At 39.5% G+C, this 17,749-nt stretch overlaps 1 protein-coding gene across 26 annotated transcripts; it reads right to left on the reverse strand.

The window, feature by feature from the left end:
- Nucleotides 1-4,409: 4,409 nt before the first annotated feature.
- On the reverse strand, nt 4,410-17,203 carry LOC137198293 (voltage-dependent calcium channel gamma-6 subunit-like). Of its 26 annotated transcripts, none has more exons than XM_067612021.1 (9): nt 16,986-17,089; nt 15,518-15,561; nt 13,194-13,243; nt 12,390-12,563; nt 10,994-11,104; nt 10,658-10,766; nt 8,283-8,357; nt 6,623-6,760; nt 4,410-6,518 (listed from the first exon to the last, which is right to left on the reverse strand). In XM_067612021.1, the coding sequence occupies exons 4-9, from the start codon at nt 12,543-12,545 to the stop codon at nt 6,295-6,297; spliced, it is 813 nt and encodes a 270-aa protein (XP_067468122.1). In that variant the 5' UTR covers nt 12,546-12,563; nt 13,194-13,243; nt 15,518-15,561; nt 16,986-17,089; the 3' UTR covers nt 4,410-6,294. The 26 variants fall into 26 exon arrangements, with proteins under 26 accessions (XP_067468122.1, XP_067468119.1, XP_067468121.1 ...); XM_067612018.1 differs by having other exon boundaries at nt 12,390-12,566; XM_067612020.1 differs by having other exon boundaries at nt 15,518-15,574; nt 16,986-17,081.
- Nucleotides 17,204-17,749: the final 546 nt, after the last annotated feature.

Genomic DNA, 17,749 nt, shown 5'->3' on the forward strand with positions numbered 1-17,749 from the left:
TTAAAGTCTTTTCTTGCTCCTCCTGTGATTTTATAATGAGTGTGTATTGCGGAATGTTTCACAGCACTGAGAGAGTGACATCATCAGGAGCAGTTGGAGAGGAGGATTTTAGAGTACGCGTCTTGTGAAATATCCTCATAAATCCCAGTACTTTGGTCAAATCTTACATTAAAAATCATATTTTAGTAGGAAATTCCGTGGCGAATCCATTGATACAGCTTTGAAAGTGGTCAGACTTATAGTTTAGACATCAGAAGCCTCAGTTTGACACAAAGTTCATGCCTCCCCATTGTTTTACATTGTAAGGGTGATGTGGCCCTGCAACTTTGAGGGCTTATGAAATCCAAACTATTTCAGTTATTACAAAGTTTTTAACAACTTTTTTCAGCATAGTGTCATAACTCATCTATTAAAGTTTGAAGCTGATACCATTAACGCCCTCGGAGGAGATAGCATTTGTTTGGGGGCCAAAATTGGGGCAAAGTCTTATTTTGAAAGGCTAATTGTGGACTTTCTGTTGGATTTAGGTCAGGGGTGTCAGCATATGATTTATAGGTGTTGATGAGAAAAATAATTGAGTTTGGTTTGATCTCTCTACGACATTCCTATGGGCCTTGGTGGCCATTTTAGTTACATAGGTGGCGCTAGAGAGCACATTTTGGTACTCTGGGGGTTAATTTTTACATTTTATCAAATTTTTTACCAGACCTGATGTGCATGCCAAATTTGGTGAGTTTTTGAGCATGTTTAGGGGGTCACATTTAGGGTTTAAGTGGCGTAACAATAAAGAAAGAAACAAACACACGAAAAACAATAAGGTCCTCGCCCTTAGACAAGGACTACTGTTTTACAGTAGTCCTCTGCGTTTTGGACTCAGTCCCCAAGTATCCTATGGATTGGATGATGCTGAGACTGAATGACTTTTTGGGGTGAATCCGGTTCCAACTGTACACAAACTGTGTAGTGTTAAAGCTGCAACAGGAAAATTATGCTGAGCCAACATATATGAACAATGAATGAAAACAACTTCAACTAACGAAATAATTACATCACCATCTCAAACAGTGTTACAGTGTAAAGGTGCAGGTTCACTTTTGTTAGCAGCACTTGTCACCTGTAGTGAATGTCTGTCACTCATTACCTTGATATGTGAGTTATAAAATCTACATGAGACAAGTCACAGGAATCATCAAAATGATGCCCTCTGAGACAAATGAATAAAACCTGCCCTGAAGTGGAACACCTGGAGAAGAAGCACAGAACAGGAGATTAAAACTGAGGGGCTCTCATGGCAGCAACTTGATCAAAAGGCAGAAGATTGGAGAGGTTGGAGGGCTTTCGTTGATGGCCTGTGTCCCTTAGGGAATAGAAAGGACTAATGAAATGAAGTAGAACAGTCTGAAAAGTCCTGACAACCTGTGATTTTCCACCAAAGGCAAGAAAAATCATACATTATCTAATCTTCCCACAGTTTATAACTTAGGGCAACAAGATACATTTGCAGTCTGACTCTATGTCTTTGTGTTTACCTGAAAATATATTTATATTGATTTTGGGACATATTGAGGGGTTACCTAGAGGTTAGGTGAGTTTCAGTCCACCTGTTCTTATTTGAATTTCAATTTGCACATAAAAAACCCCTTGAGTAGACAGTTTTTATGCTCGGCTGAGGTGGTAACATTGGCGTATCAATAAAAGGTCAAATGCAACAAAGTGCAATGGAAACAGATTGAGCGAATAAGTCAAAACAACCACTTACATTTCCGCTCCACTGAAGAACCGAAAAACAGCTGCAGATGCAAAAATCAGATCTGTGTGGAGCGATGAGGAGACTGTTACACTCCACAAATCAATACATGTAACAAATAGAAATTAACTGCCGCTCTTTTAATGACGTCATCTTGTTGGAAATGGAAAATGTAATGTAAAAATATCACCACTTGCTGTTTATCTCGATCAAAATACTAGAGGTGTGCCCAAATACAGGTACATTATTCGGCAAAGCACAATTAGTGGGTTTTATACGAACATTTGTTTGATACAAATATTTTTAAAATTATTTGTTTTTGGGAGGAAAACTGCAGTCTCAGTCTCTCTCCTCTGCTCTATCAGCAGGTGTCAACAAAGGGAGTCACATCCACCTGCTGCATGATGCACATTTCCTAATTTGGCCATCACTCTTGGAGTTGGGGGTGTTCCCAAGGGACTCTCCATAACCTGTTGTTCCCCTTCTCCTTTCCGCAAAGTTAGGTTGTAAAAAAATAGGCAATAATTGAAAAGTGCAAAGCAATAATCATCTTTGAAGTTCTTCTCTACATATTACACGGTGTGCTGTCTCTGTGTTATGGGTGTATAAATAGGTAGAGGTCTGTCTGCAATGAGGCGATGAGTTAAGTTTCAGCTCAGTAGTCAGCACAGTCGTCTATGATCTGGGAGACTCCAGTTTGAGACCCGATGTGGGGACCTCCTTCGTGAGGTAGTTTATTCATGAACGCTTATTGTAAAATTAAAAGCGTAATAATAACAAAAACAGGATTTTTAAGCCTCTTTCCACTTTTATTCGAATACAAATACAAATACAAATAATTTTGCTGCCTAAACAAATACAGATACAAATACAAATACTGGGCTCTCTGCACACCCCTACAAAATGCACTATTCCAAATATTACAGTTCACAAAACAGCAGTGGATGGAAACTCTCTTTGATTTTGCCAATATTCTGGATATTCAGTTGAAATTTAGGCTAAATTTGGATGCTGGCTATCGTAAGCACAGAAACAAGGAGGTCACTGACAACAATTACAGTGTAAGCAGTAACAGAAGGAAAATGTGAAAAATGTTTGACAGGTGGCAGAAAAAGGCACTTTTTTTTTTTTGCTTTTTGCATCACAAGGTGCAGATAAAACTGCCGAATAGTGAGGCAGCAGTGGTTTGTTTACCTTTAGCCAGCTGGGATATTAGTCAACCAACTCGTGTCAGATTATCCCCAGCAGAGAGGCCATCAGACGGCAGATCATCATGAGTGACAGGTGCTGGAGTGAAAAACTTGTCTAAGCCAGGGAGGAGGAGGAGGGGCGGGAAAATATCCCACAGTTTGCTGACTCAAAGTGAAAAGTTGTAACTTTATCAGCTTGAGATCTGCACTCACTTCACTTTATGACTTCTCATATTAATTTGAGGAGGATGATTTGATTCGCTGCGGTGCGGTGAAGTGGGATTGGATGACGTTGGGAAAGAATGACGTCGGGGGTTCAGTTTAAAGCGCTTTCTGACTGAGCTCACACTGTGAACACTTAAGTATGTATCATCACATTTGTGCATTCATGTGCACATAGCGAGTCTAAGCGTCCCTGTTTCTGTGTGTGTTTGTGTGTGTGCGTTCGTAATTGCACACGTGTGTATCTGAGCAAGTGAATTTGAGAGTGTGTTTGTGGGTGCACAGTTTGTCTCCAGGTTTGTGTTTCTCCTCCTGCCACGTCAGTCCTATTGGCCACGGTCTATATTTAGCAGTGGAGGTCGCAGCCAAACAGCGTGGGAGAAGCTTCTGAGAGAGACGTGAGCCTTGGAAGGAGGTCAACATAGTGACTGAGATGCGTTGCGAGCGGGATAACAAGAACTGAACCGGCGGTAACGTTAGCGGAGGTAGAGGGGGCTGAAACCACGTCTCAGAGCGATCCAAACACACCCACGCACACCTAAAACGCCCCACCTGCTGTCTGTAGCTCTTACATATTCACCTCAGTGAACTTTCCATTCAGAAACACAAACAAAGGTTACAAAAAAATATACCAAGAAAACAAGCTGGTTGATTTATTTCGAAATGCAACTTGATTCTACATGCACCAAGAAAATGTCGTAACATATGCTGGTCATCTACCTTTTTATGCTGCCTTTAAATGCTGTGGGAAATATTAATCATGACCTTAGGGTATGATATAAAGCAGGGGGTATATGGGCCATGCTGGTGGTATGGCAGTCGAGCTATGCACTGTATCATATAACAGTATGTAACATGTAACTGTAACATCCTGAGTTCAAATTTAGCCGGGGGGAATTTTGTTGTATGTCATCACTCTCTTTCCCTCTGCTGCTCTTTACTGTTTACTGTCTTACAAAAGGTGAAAGTGGCACAAAAATATTATAAAATATGTGATATAAAAGGATCATCAAGAAGCTGAGAAGTTGTTTTTAAGGGCAGAGGGTCAGTGTTTAACCAATGATGGAGAAAAAATAAGTGTTTATTGTATTGTTTGCAACTTTGAAAACCAAATAGGACATGTCAAATATGTAGATAGTCAGTAGTGTAATTTTTATTGTGAGGTGTAAAGTGGTTATTCAGGAGGTAGAGACTGTAAGAACGTAAGAACGTGTTGAGAGTGCAGAATAAGAGAGAAATGGAACCTGAGAGAGGATGACATTAAATATTCATGTCGTGTTTAATAATAAAATGAAGTCATTCATACTCAATCAATTCAGTTCAAAAAAAAAAAAAAAAAAAAAAAAGTTGCACAGACGTTTCGCCTTCCATTCAGGCACAGAGAAGCACTTTGTTCTAACATAAATCATCCAAGAAAAACACTGAAGGTAAAAACATGGCAGCGGAACACACTGTTAGCTGATTTAACACCATGTAGCATCTACGCCGCTATAAATCTTTACAAAGTTTTATAGTCACATCAGCTCGTCTGACAATTTACAAAGTCTAGCACTTCTTACAATGTCTAGTATCTACTAAACAATGCAATGTGAAATCTGATAATGATTAATAGCCAGACAGATGATGAATATACATAGATAGATAAAAACAATTCAGGAAGGAGGAATTGTGTGATGACTTTAACAAACATAGCTGTCATCCCGGCAGAACCGCTGATGTATTATACTCCTGTCACATGACTGTGCAGGTCATGTATTTCTAATTATGTCTATCTTAATGTTTATTGATGACTAACAAAACAACATCAAAACATCCAACATAGACATTAGAGAGGCAGCTCTGCAGAGGTGAAGCTTTTTTCACACATTACTGAGAATACACTAATCTCTCAATTGAGGTTTTCAGAGGTCAATAAACTGTTCCGTTCATTCAGAGTGTGGTGTTTTTTGTTTGTTTGGTTGGTTTTTTTGAGGGTGTTTTTTTCCATGAGCAGACATACAACTGTGATGAAACAACAGGTGGATGTAATCAGAGTCTAGCCACAGTAAACGGTCAGTGTTTTGGGCAAGATGACCTTGTCTGAGTCAGTTTTGTCTTAAAGTTATAGTATATAAACTCAATCCAAATCATTTACAGTATGATGCTGCACATCTAAGAGCATGAACCTTCCCAGAATGAACAAATACAACAAATGTCTCGTTTGAAAACCTAAAACTATGAATGGTTCTCTGCTTGGGGGATCCAGTAAACTCTACTGTTTGCACATTCAGCCCATAAACATCCAAGGAAAATTAAAGTTAATGGTAAAAATTACCAGCACAAATTTTTAAAAAAACATACTCGTTATAGATAAATGATCTAGCCAATATTTCACTTTTAATCTGATCACTATGACTTGCTTGATCATACTACTTCCATGTTAGCTACCCTGCCGGCAAATGACTTCAAACCACTGACTTCAATCATTTCCTTTTAAAAGCAATTTGTAAAGTGTTGTTTGACGGTGAATTTACATCAAAGGAGTGGAGCGGCTAATATCTAAAAAAAAAAGTTAGAATTATGCAAAAGACTGATTTCATCGAATGAACTAACAGTTAATTGTGTCCAAACCCTGCAGTATAATTAATAAGACAATACAGGACTGTTTCCCAAACACATTTGAGCAGTAAGGACTTATATTTGATCAGCTTTAACACTTATTTATAGCTTTTGGCACCTATCTAGTTGTGTTGAAATCATGGGGTCATAAATAAAAGATCTCAAATGGTCTTTTACCCATATAGAGAATAACTTTACAACAGTCAGGGAACAAAAATTAATTTATGGGCAACAAATTTAGGAGAGAATAGGTTATATTAAAATATCAGTACTTGGTCTTTCATGAATGCAATCCAAAAAGTATTGGAGCATGGGACACATGAGTGAATCATTTAACAATGACCCATCAAAGAATTTTTCTTCTCATGAAAAAAGAAGAGAGTTTATCAGTTACCAATTTCTCACAAACATGCATATGACTCCTTTAAAGTTAACGTCTCTTTGCTAAGATGTGTTTGGGAAACTGTCTCACCCCGTCTGCACCCTCCCACCTCAAAAACAGAAGGGCAGATAAAGTGCAATACCACCTCCGGGCCACTAGCTACTGCTGCTGTCCTTCTGAGGGAGACACCTCTGCCAGGGGCTGCAGGGCAGGGCCAGCAGCAGAAAGAGGATCCCGCCGACGATTAGGACGGCCCCCGCACAGCCGATACACGACACCGACCAAGAGAGCTTATGGTCGAGAGGAACCGTGTGGTCACTGGCCAAGAAAGCCATGACAGACTGGTGGAAAACCACGAGGGACAGAAGCACCAGGATGCCTATAGAGGAGACAGATCGATCAGATGATTTACTGTCAGCCCAGATTATCTTAAATATTGAGCTTGTGTTGCTTATTTCCCTGTGTGTTGTTGCCTTTACTGACCTGACAGAATGAAGCACACTGATGCTGGCTTGAGGAAGAACAAGATCTCTTTGCTGAGAGACATGGTGATGCAGATGGCCCCCATCACCATCAGGAACAGGCTGACGAGGGCCAACGTGGCCGTGGCTATGTTCAGATCTGCACAGGAAAGGAGGACAGTGGTGTTTTCATGAACTGAAAGTGCACAACAGCGGTCATTATATCAGCAACACCTGGTCTTTTGTACTTGGTGGAATTCATTTATTAATGTGTTTAACAGGGATAAACATTTTATTGTTTCATACAATAGACACCACCGTTCAGACAGATTTGTACCCAGTAATGTCCCTGGAAAACTTTTTCCGTTAAAAGATCCCTTAATGATGTGTTTGTTGAGTGATGGGGGACAAAATCTACAGCACTTGTTTTGTGCAAAAATGTATTTAGAAGTTTATCTAAAGCTAATATGAGGCTTCAGTCATCCATATTAGTCAAATCAAGTGGATATCTGCCACATTTACATTCTATTTACTACAAAATTGCCTCTTTGTGTTTCCTGTTTGAGCTGCAGTGGAAGGATTGTAACAAAAAAGACTGAATTTGATGCTACAAAGACAGCAGCTTTGAAAGATATCAACTTGATTTGACTAATTTAGACGGCTAAAGCTTCATATCACTTTTAGATAAACTTTTAAATGCATTTTTGCACGAATCGGACTGTGGATTTTGACCTTTATCATGCGGGATGCGGTTATCGACTTACGGACTAGACTAATTTATGTATTTTACATACTGTGCATGCTTTTTATATCTGTGCTTCTGCTTTGCATGTTCTAGTTAGTGTCTAACAATGCAGCTCAATGTGGTCTTATTCAATCTACTTTTCTATTAACATTAATATCTTCATGTATTTATTGTCTTGCATATCTTGTATCATGAGTCTGTGTTGCATGTTTTAAGGATGTCCAGAATGATGTTTTTTATTAATATTATATATGTTCTTCTTTCTTCGTTTTATTAATTGTTCCGCATGCTCATAAAAGACCTCAGTAACTTTGTCATTTCAATCTCATTTTCATATTCTGTTTTTAGGGTGACTATGTAACATCTGTCCAAGGACTGCAGATGAAAAATAGCCTCTTGGCTAACTCTGGCACATTTACAGCAATGGTTATTAATGTGCACTTTTAAAATCAATAAAGTGAGGTCTATAGTGTGACAGTGATGTGGCACCAGCGAACAATGAGAGTCTAATGTACGTCTGTCTTTTTTTTTCATTCAGCGAATGGCACATTTATTGAGCTGCCAGTGAAACGAGAGGTTAGACGGCAGCTCGGAGACACTTGAACGCAGCGTGGGCGGAATAGATTTCAAACGCTCACAGAGCAGACAATGGCCAAGCTGAAAGAGCGTGATGAGGAGGTGAAGGGAGACAGAGAGAGAGAGAAAGAAAAGGACAGAGAAAGAGAGGGATGACACAAGAGAGAGGAGAAGAGGTGGGAGAGATGACAGACAGAGGGATGAAGACCAAGAGAGGAAGAAGATGAAGAGGCAAAGAGTGAGGCAGTCAAAAGGGAGAGATGGAGGGGAAGGAAAGGGATAAAGAAAGGAGGGAGTGGGCGGATGAGGTGTGACAGCGGCTGGAAGAGGCCAATAGAGTCGAAAGAGTCGTGTGACTCACTCTTCTGCGTTGTCTTCTGAAACATCACAGCGTTTTCCCCCGTGGTGAAAAACTTGAAGTAGGTGCAGTTTGATTCTGCGGGAGAGAAAATACAGAGGGAGGAAAAACAGCTACAGTAAACCAGACAGACACAAACAGGTAATCTGCTTCAGATTCATTTTATCTTGATGAACATTTAATTGAAATTCAAGGAGCCACATTTCTTCCAGCCCCCTTTACATTTTAGTTTCAATTATTCTCCATCAAACACAATCAGCCGTGAACGTCAATGACAAGCTCAAGGTGACAATCCAGCGCTTCCTGCTCAATTAGTATTCCGCCGTCCCGATGATGTGTTACAGTAATTAGAGTTTGGCCGTCAAATAGAATGTGACACCTCTATCTGTTCTCTCGCACATTCGCGCACACAAGCAAGCAAAACACGCACACACATCACTCTTAATTAGTGTGATCAAAGCCGCATCCTCAGAGTGTTCTCGCTTGTTTTTCTTCCTCCTCGCTACAGTTATCATCGTCAGGAGCTGCACTCCAAATCCCATCGACAACATTTAAATCCCCAAAAACAAATGATTGCTGCAGCCGGCCAGTCAGACAATAATTGACTTTCCTCTCGCCAACCAAAGAGCATGTATACATCTTAATCCCTTATGCAGGACATGGTTTGTGTTGTGTCACAACATTCCCACTAACAATATATCACACTGGACACTGGATAATGTGGAGAGATGTCACTTGAAGATTATTTACACAGTGGTGTCATACATAAAGTTACGATTAGGAGTCCAGTGTTTGCATATATGCAGATGATGCTGATCTATACCTACTTTAATGGGGCACAAAAAGATGATTTTGATAATTTAGAAGCTTTAAATATTTCTGACAGTATATTTTTTATTTAAGCTCTGTATAATTTGAACTTCTGTTGATTTTGAATGTGTGCTTTATGAATAAAGCTACCTATATGCTTTGTCAGTTAGCAAAAATAGCAATTTTGCATTATATTGCAGCTTCAGGTGACTGAAGCTGCAATATTTTTCTCCGCTGTAATCATAAATTAGATGATGTGTGGTCTGAAATTACTAATATTAGAGCATCTTTGCACTGTGCCAAAAGAGAAAGGTCATATTCTAAATCTGGAAAAAAATACATAAAATGTAAAATGTAAAAGATTTCGTAGGTTAAGTTTCTAAAACAGTTTGAATCCGAGCGTCGACTATCACGGCTTTAGAAATTTCTTTTCAACGAGTCATCATGGCACTCCTTTATACACAGTCTATATTTGAATCATGATATTGTTCCAGCAGCTTTCATCTGTACAGCTTTAAAAAAAAAAAAAAAAAGCAGAACTAAAAATATGACCATAAAATCAATCATGTGGCCATCAAACCGATGACAAGCACACACATACTGTGCAGAAAGCTCTCGGTGGACTTTTCTCAGTCTGTCTCTGCTTTGCTTTTTAAGTGTGAGTCATTCTTCAAAAGGTGAGTTCATACAGGTGACTCATGGAAAAAAAGGGAGAAATCCTGCAAATAGCTTTTATAATCTTTTGCCACACTCAACTAAAAGAGTCAAGCGTGTTCATGCCACAGTCGTGCCTTATTTCCATTAGCTGCTCTTTCTCCTGTAATAAGAAGCTGGAGTAGGAAGTTGTACCAGCTGGAGCGTTGGGGGACTTATTTTCCTCAATTCCCATTTACTGATAATCTTCATCTCACATTACATACAGGCTTTTTTAATCAGAATTCTTTAATTCTTATATTTTCTATACTCAGTATACATGTATTTGGTTTGCAACATGCAATTTTCTTCTTTGTCCACTGAACTATTGCTTTGTCTATCTGTTTTAATAAAGTATATATTTAGTATCGTGCCGTCTTGGCCAGTTCTCCCTTGCAAGGGCGGTTTCTGACCCTAGTGGGATTTAGTTAATGTTAAATGAAATTGAATTAAATACATAAATGTTCAGGCAACTCTGAGCACAAATTAAAAATCACTTGTTTCGACAGCAAAACAAGAAGCACCTGGATTATCACCCAAGAACAGAGGACTTCCGAAATCCAGGTGATATACTCCTCTACTTGACCCGAAAGCAGCTTGTGGACTCATTCGTTCACTCAGACTGTGTAACAGTGACTCAGCCGGTTAGTCAGCCATCAAACGAGCGAGCCAAACATTAATATGACAAGCCAGAAAGTCAGGTAGATCACTCATTCACACTAACTCACTCCCTCAAACTGAGCCGTCCAACAGTTCTCATCAGTTTGACAAACTTCCAGTCTGTCAATCACCGGCTCAAAACTCACACGGACCACTCAGCCGTCATAAAAGTGAGAACACCAGCCACCAAACTAGTCTGTAAATCTTTGAGTTACCTCCAGGCAGTTCAGCAGGTCCGCAGTTCTCTCTCTCTGGGTCGATATCAGCCACCCACAGGGTCTTTGTGCAGCCCTTCCACAGGCCGTAGTGAGCTGTCACACATGTCTTAAAAATAAAAGGCCAAAAAGACAAAATCAGCAACAATATTCTTTTCCCATCCATCACAGGCTTTTATCCTGTCAGACACCGAACAGCGACTCATTTCTAACAGGAAATTACTGTTTAGTTGTGGATTCTGGCCCCCGTGTTTTCTGTACTGCAGAACAAAATCCTTGCAAGATACTTTTCTGAGAAACTATATGTTATATATATATATGTACTAGATGTTTCACCTGGTTGTTATAGAAACTCTTTGGGGGTGACAGCTCCACCCAGTACTCTGTCCCCACCCCGAGGACTGTCAGGATTACACCAACGATGGCCACAAAGAATGCAAGCTTGATCTGGTGACAGAAAACAACACAGAATACATATATACTTTAAACCTACTGCACCCAGGCATTTGATAATCTATATAACCTCTATCAGCAGTCTTTATTATTGACCGCAACATCATCAGCTGTTCACTGTCACTGCAACCATCTATATTCCCTATAACTCGCAAGTCTGTCCCACTGTGAAATCGGTGAGTATTTGAGGGTATTCTCATAAACTTTTTTATGCATTTCTGCACAATTACCCACAAGTCATAGTGTTCTAATGCTGTGACCTGAAATCATGAACATTATACATTAATGTTTGTAAATTTTATGTTTTGTTCTGTTTTGTATGTATTTATATATTTTAAAGGCCCAGACATTGCAACCTGGCTTAGACTATAAATGCTGTGGTATGTGGCATTAGTTCATGCTATATACTTGACCCCATACAAATAATCATTAAATAAAACTGGCAAAACCAAATTTACATGCATACATTTACAACAGCAAGCAACATGTCTAGCTTTTTATTACTGCATATGAAGGCTTAATCAAGGCTTTCATCTGGTTTCCTATGCAAATTTCACACGGACTAAAAGCCTTACACTCACACTAAGACTTATTGGACAAGTACTGACCACAGAAAGGCTTCAAAAAGTGCTGCCCCATTCATTTATACAGCATTTGGAGCCCTTTAAATCTCTTTTTAATGATCATGCATATGATGTGGGGAACCAGGCTATAGTTTTTTTTTATTTGTTCTGTTTTTTCAAGCTAAGCTAAGAGCAGATATCCAACAGTAAAGTCTGTGAAGAAGTAACAATCTCTGCATGTTGCTTTTAATGTCCTCGACAAAATGGAACATCAACCCTTCAACAAGCAGTTGAGATGTGTGGGCGAGCTCTTGTACTCCTACTGTACCTTCGAGAGGACCGGTTTTAGATGCTGAGACTAAGGGCATTTTTTAGAAAGTGAAGACATTTTATCTGGTCTTTACTTCCTCAACGGGCTGTTTGAGGGTTAAGGTTTAGCATCAGGTTTAGGGGAGAAGGAAAGTCAATGAGTATCTTCACAAGTATAGAAGTACAAGCTTGAAACGTACACTTGCAGATTAGTCTTATAGTTATATTTTATCTGTCTTTTGCAAATATGTATTTTCTAACATCAGAAGCCATTCATGTCTTGCCCTGCAGACTGGCCTGATTTAGTCAAACAGGCGACTGTGTGATTGACTGGTTCTATTAGCTCCGGACTACTTTCATTCAGCCTCAGGGGAGAACACTTATTCACACAATATGAAAGCAGTCACCTTTCCTTCCTGGGCCTCACTCATAGCATTTCCTCCTGACGCTGTCCTGCGGCGCTTGTTCCCACCGAATGTACCGCGTCCGCTCGTCAGGCCGGCCAGACTCGCCACCTGGGGTGGTCCTCCTGGTGCGACCACCCCCACCGTTCCTGGCATCATTGGGCCAACTGTGCGGCCCTCCTCATCAGTCACCAAAAAAGTTGACCACATTTTGTGACAAAAATAGAAAGCGACTAAGAAAGCAGACTGAGATTCAGTCTTCAGTTTGCTTTGAGCTTTGTCCTCGTTACAGGGACGGTAAAATTCCACAACAGAAAAAAAAAAAAAATGAGAGAAAAGAACAAATTTAAAAGAAAATTGTTGTTTTCTCAGTGTGTGCCCATGAAGAAAACAATGAACAACATGAGACAATGTTGAACTAAAACAGTCATGTACAGTTGTACTTGACAAAAAAAAGAGGGTGGGGGGGATGGGGGGTGGAGGGTGGGATGGGGGATGGGGATGGGAGGGAGGGGGGGGGGGGGGCAGAGAAAGGAAGAGGTAGATAAAAACTGAAAAAAAAGAAAAGAAAATGCCGAAAAAAAAGCAGGATATATACGTAAAAGAAAAGGTTTTAACCCTTCCTGACTTGAAAACTAAACCTACAGTGTCTCTGAAAACATTAGCAGCAAAATTCAGGAATCTGCTTTCTCTCGAGAAAACATTTGAGAAAAAGTGGCGGCTTTGATGACAGAAACAAAATTGTGAAATGAATCATCCTGGAAAAAAAAAAGAAAATGACAGAAAAGATGTATAGAAAAGTGTTACCAATGAGAGTGTCTGGAGGTAGAGGTCAGGAGTGAGTGAAGTGATGCTTCCTTGTGATAAAAATATGAGGAGAAAAGAAAAGAAGTAAAAAAAAAAAAAGTATTATTCTAGAGGGTTCTGGTTTTGTATAAACGTGCATAATTTCACTCACAATTTAGAGAACAGAAATGTTTAGAGGGAGGAATGATGCAGGAGTAAATACAGATACTACACGTTGCACATTTTCATGCCACAAACATGAACCACAAAACAGAACATGAACACTGGTTAACAGATTTCAAGCACTACTGGTTCTGATCCACCCAACAAGCTCTCCCTATTAAATACGATTGTAAATTCCTTCCAATACAACACATATACAATAAGAGTTTCCTCTTTTCAGCCTTCCAAAACTGTTACAAATGAATGTTTCATGATTTGGCCAACTTGTTTTTAAAATTTACTTTGGCTCAAAACATAAAATTGACTTAGGGCTGTTTAGTTGTTAAACCTTTAGTTTCGTTTGCACGCTTGTCTGTCTCACAAACTTCTCACATTACAAGAACATTGACAGCGGACAAAAACAGCTCTTTGTCTTCCTGTGTGAAAAGGTGCAAGATGTAAATGTTCCTGAGTGTAGCTGCATGTATGAAATAGTGCCTGTAATTTACCAGGAACTATTTGTGAAAGAGTCTTAATAGTAAAGTAAATATTGAAGTAACTTTTGATTAAATGCACTGGTTCTCCTGTAATTGTGTGAACAAATAAATCTACAATGACATCATCCGTGTGAGTTTATGATACAAAAAAAAAACAACAACAAAGAACTGGAGAGAGCTTCCTCTAAACAAAATAATTATTTGTAATTGCCTCTTCTACTTTCTTCATTACGACAGAGAGGCAATATAAAAGCATTGAGCGTAGAGGAATCACAATCAATTATCTATTTTGAGATGTTATGTAACAGCAAACACATAAAAAAAGAAAACAGTCAGAATACTCTATTCCGAGACACTTTGTGGTACCTCAGCAGCACGGAAACACTCATCATGTTCAAGCCATAGCCAATTATCTATTCCAAGAAGCTGTGTGATAGAGAAGTCATGCAGATACACTGCTGATGAATTGAATCTTAAACCCTTTGTGTCTGTAGGGTGAATGAAGCAGCTGTCCTGCCGCGTTCCATCAGGATGTGGTGACAACAGACATGACATGCAGTCCTCCTTCTTGTTAGCAAAAATGAAACACATCCCCCGGGGAGAACACATAACTACTTTCACATCAGCGTCTCTCTTGTTAACAAGCTTGCAGAGCGCGAGTTCAGGGCGCACTTTCAGGCAAGTTTTCTTACTATGAAGGACAGATAGGAATACTTCACACCACAGTACAATGCATGAAATATAATATAATGTTGCTATCTCTATTCAGTTTCGCCAATTTCTCCCTTACCTTCTGTCATCAATGCACGTCTTATCAGTAAATTTAACCGTTTTTCAGATGGTTTTCTGCAGATGCCAAGTACTAATCAAATATTTTTTAATAATTAAATGAGATGCACACAACATACTCATTGTCAATCATTAACAAGAAGCTCTATGTATAATATAGTCTACTGTATGAATCATTTTCTATTTGGTATTCTCTTTCTCATTTAAGTCTAGCATTGTCCAAGATATTTCTGTTGCAAATTCCTAAATGACAAATGAGTTGCATATTCAAATCACTATTCAGAAAAACAAAAAAAAAAATAGATTTGATTAGAAAAATGCAAGCAAACTCACTGCAAATGAGTTAATGATCTATTAGTACTAAATTTTCACACCACAGGCAAACAAAGTATAAGTACTTAAAGGTGCAGTGTGTAAGATTTAGTGGCATCTAGCGGAACGGACTCGGCAGAAATGGAATATAATATTCATAAGTATGTTTTAATTAGTGTTAAATCCCCCAGAAATAAGAATCATTGTGTTCTAGTTACCTTAGGATGAGCCCTTTATATCTACAAAGGGAGCGGGTCCTCTTCCAGGGAGCCCACCATGTTTCTACAGTAGCCCAGAATGGACAAACCAAACATTGGCTCTAGAGAGGACCTTTTGTGGCCACCGTAGGTTCTCCTACACGCTTGGAAGGGGGAGGGGTATTCATTTGTAATCTGCAACATCACAGCTAGATGCTATTAAATCCTACACGCTGGTCCGTTAAGTTAATTGCAGCTAGAAGTAGTGGTAGCAGTGGTAACAGAAATATATTTTTATTAAATTCTAGGTTTTGAAAAGCTCTAATGTCTAACAAGACACTTTGGCAGGTGTCAAGATGAAGAATCATACTTGCAACCTTTCTCTTACATTAGAGTGAAAGTGATCTCTCCTGCTGCTGGGAAATCTTATTCCTGCAAAACAGACCTGCAGAATAACACTGATAGCACTTTATTATTGTTATGTTATTATCATGCATTTTTATGTTAACTAAATCAGGTGTTAAATCTGTATAATTCAAAGCTATGTTTTTAACAGCCTCTGTCTCCTAGAAATTACGTTCATGTACAACTAGTTTTCCCAATTATGCTGCATTAGCAAATGTAATCACCGCCTGGATTATATTCGGGCGAATTAATGGAGCGCTACATTCATACAGCGCTCTGAAATCGGAGGGAGGAGTTCGGGGTGGATGAGGATGGACGTACAAGATGCAAGACACCAGAGACTGGGCTTCACATCCTGTGTGAGTCCTGTGTGTATTTAGGTTTAGGGCAACAAAGGCACTTTGTTTAGGATTGCAGACTTTTTTCTGTATTAAACCAAGATCCTTGTCTTTTTGAAATCATAACAAAGTGCTGATAATGGCTAAACATAACCATAAAAAGTTTAATATTGCTGTAGTTCCTGCTCGCGGATATTGTTCTGCAAAATCAGATATTTGGTAAAAAAAAAAAAAAAAGAAGAAGACATACATTGTCTCATAACATTTCACTCATACATTCATCATTTACATTTTTGCAACTTCCCAAATATCTTAATTGACAACATTCATAATTCATTCAGCATTACGTTTCTATCAGAGCCCATATGTTGATGCAATTTAGTCATATATGAACGTAAATTTTATGAGACAGGGTTGGTTTTTAAGAAGAATGCATGCAATTAGTCAAAATAGAGGTGATGTGAATCAAAAATGAGTTACTTTTAAAAAGAAAAACACCAAAATAACATTCACCTTTGTTACAACAAGTTAGTTGGTTTAAAATGTAATATCAAGAATATCAAATGTTATAAAGCCTTGAAATACCTGTTAGGAATATTAAAATAAAGTAAACTCTGGTGTCCTTACTCATCAAAACTGAACACAGCTCTCCTTATAAGGCATCCAATTGGACACACTGGAAAAGTAGCACTGAAGCACGAGGAAGGAACTCATTACAGCGGCTGTGACCAGCGACAAATACTCTTTGACAAGTTCAGTGTCTCAAAATATCCCTCTTACTGCCTCCAAAAATAAGCCATTGTGGAATCGGCACACAGGGGGGAAAAAGTTCCTGTGTTATTATCACACAAACAGCAAACTTGACTCCATAAACACTCAGCACAGGCAATGTTTGAAGGAGAAGCCAGTTTAGCTTTATTCCCCCCCCCTCCCCTCCACACACACACACACTCCCCCTCCCCCCAAACAGTTCAGCAGCCAAAAAAATATCATGCTGAAATTAGACACATTAGTTTTATTTTTCCACTCTTTTAACACGTGCTGCACGCGTGCTTTACAGAGCTCGCCGCCACTTCACAAATATCACAACAATGATATTAACAAATTGCTGACCTGGTTTTTGTGTGTGTGGTTCTGCTCGGAGTGACGAAGGGCGAGGCGAGGCGAGGGAGTGAGGGGTGGTAGGTGAGGGAGGGGAAAAGGGGGTGGAGGTCAAAGTAGCTTGGAGTTACGTCCGAGGGAGTATGGTGGGGGGGTAGTGAGGGGAGGGGGTTAGGAGAGTACGTGTGTGTGGAGGTGGAGGTGAAAAAGAGCATCAGCTAAATGTGCTTGTGTGTGTGTGTGCATATATTGGCGTATTGCATGTGCACAGTGTTTGTGTTATATGTACCTATGAACACTAACATATAGGGTTGCAGAAATACACATCTATGTGTATGTGTGTGTGTGTGTGTGTGTGTGTGTGTATGTGTGTGTGTGTATTTATCTGTGAGTGTGCATGTGCATGCCTCTGTATTAGCTTGCAGGCCCCTGTGTATGTGTGTGTTCCTTGAGCCAAATGGCTAAAATGTGTGTGTGTGTGTGTGTGTGTGTGTGTGCGTGTGTGTGTGTGTGTGTGTGTACATTTGCGTGTGCGTGTGCGTGTGCATGTGCGTGTGCATGTGTGTGTTTGTGACAGTGTGTGTGTGAGGTATACAGTCACACTGTAGCTTTTGTAAGTGAATCTGTTTGTTTACTCTAACAGGGACAGTTGTGCCGGAAGAGTCTCTCAGCTTTAAAATGTATTTGTGTGGAAATGTGTCATACAACACACACTCAAACAAACACAACCCCATTTCTAACTGTGTGTGTATGAGTGTGTGTGCGGTGCGTGTGTG

This window comes from Thunnus thynnus, chromosome 15, assembly GCF_963924715.1.
Source record: "Thunnus thynnus chromosome 15, fThuThy2.1, whole genome shotgun sequence".
Classification (NCBI taxonomy): domain Eukaryota; kingdom Metazoa; phylum Chordata; class Actinopteri; order Scombriformes; family Scombridae; genus Thunnus; species Thunnus thynnus.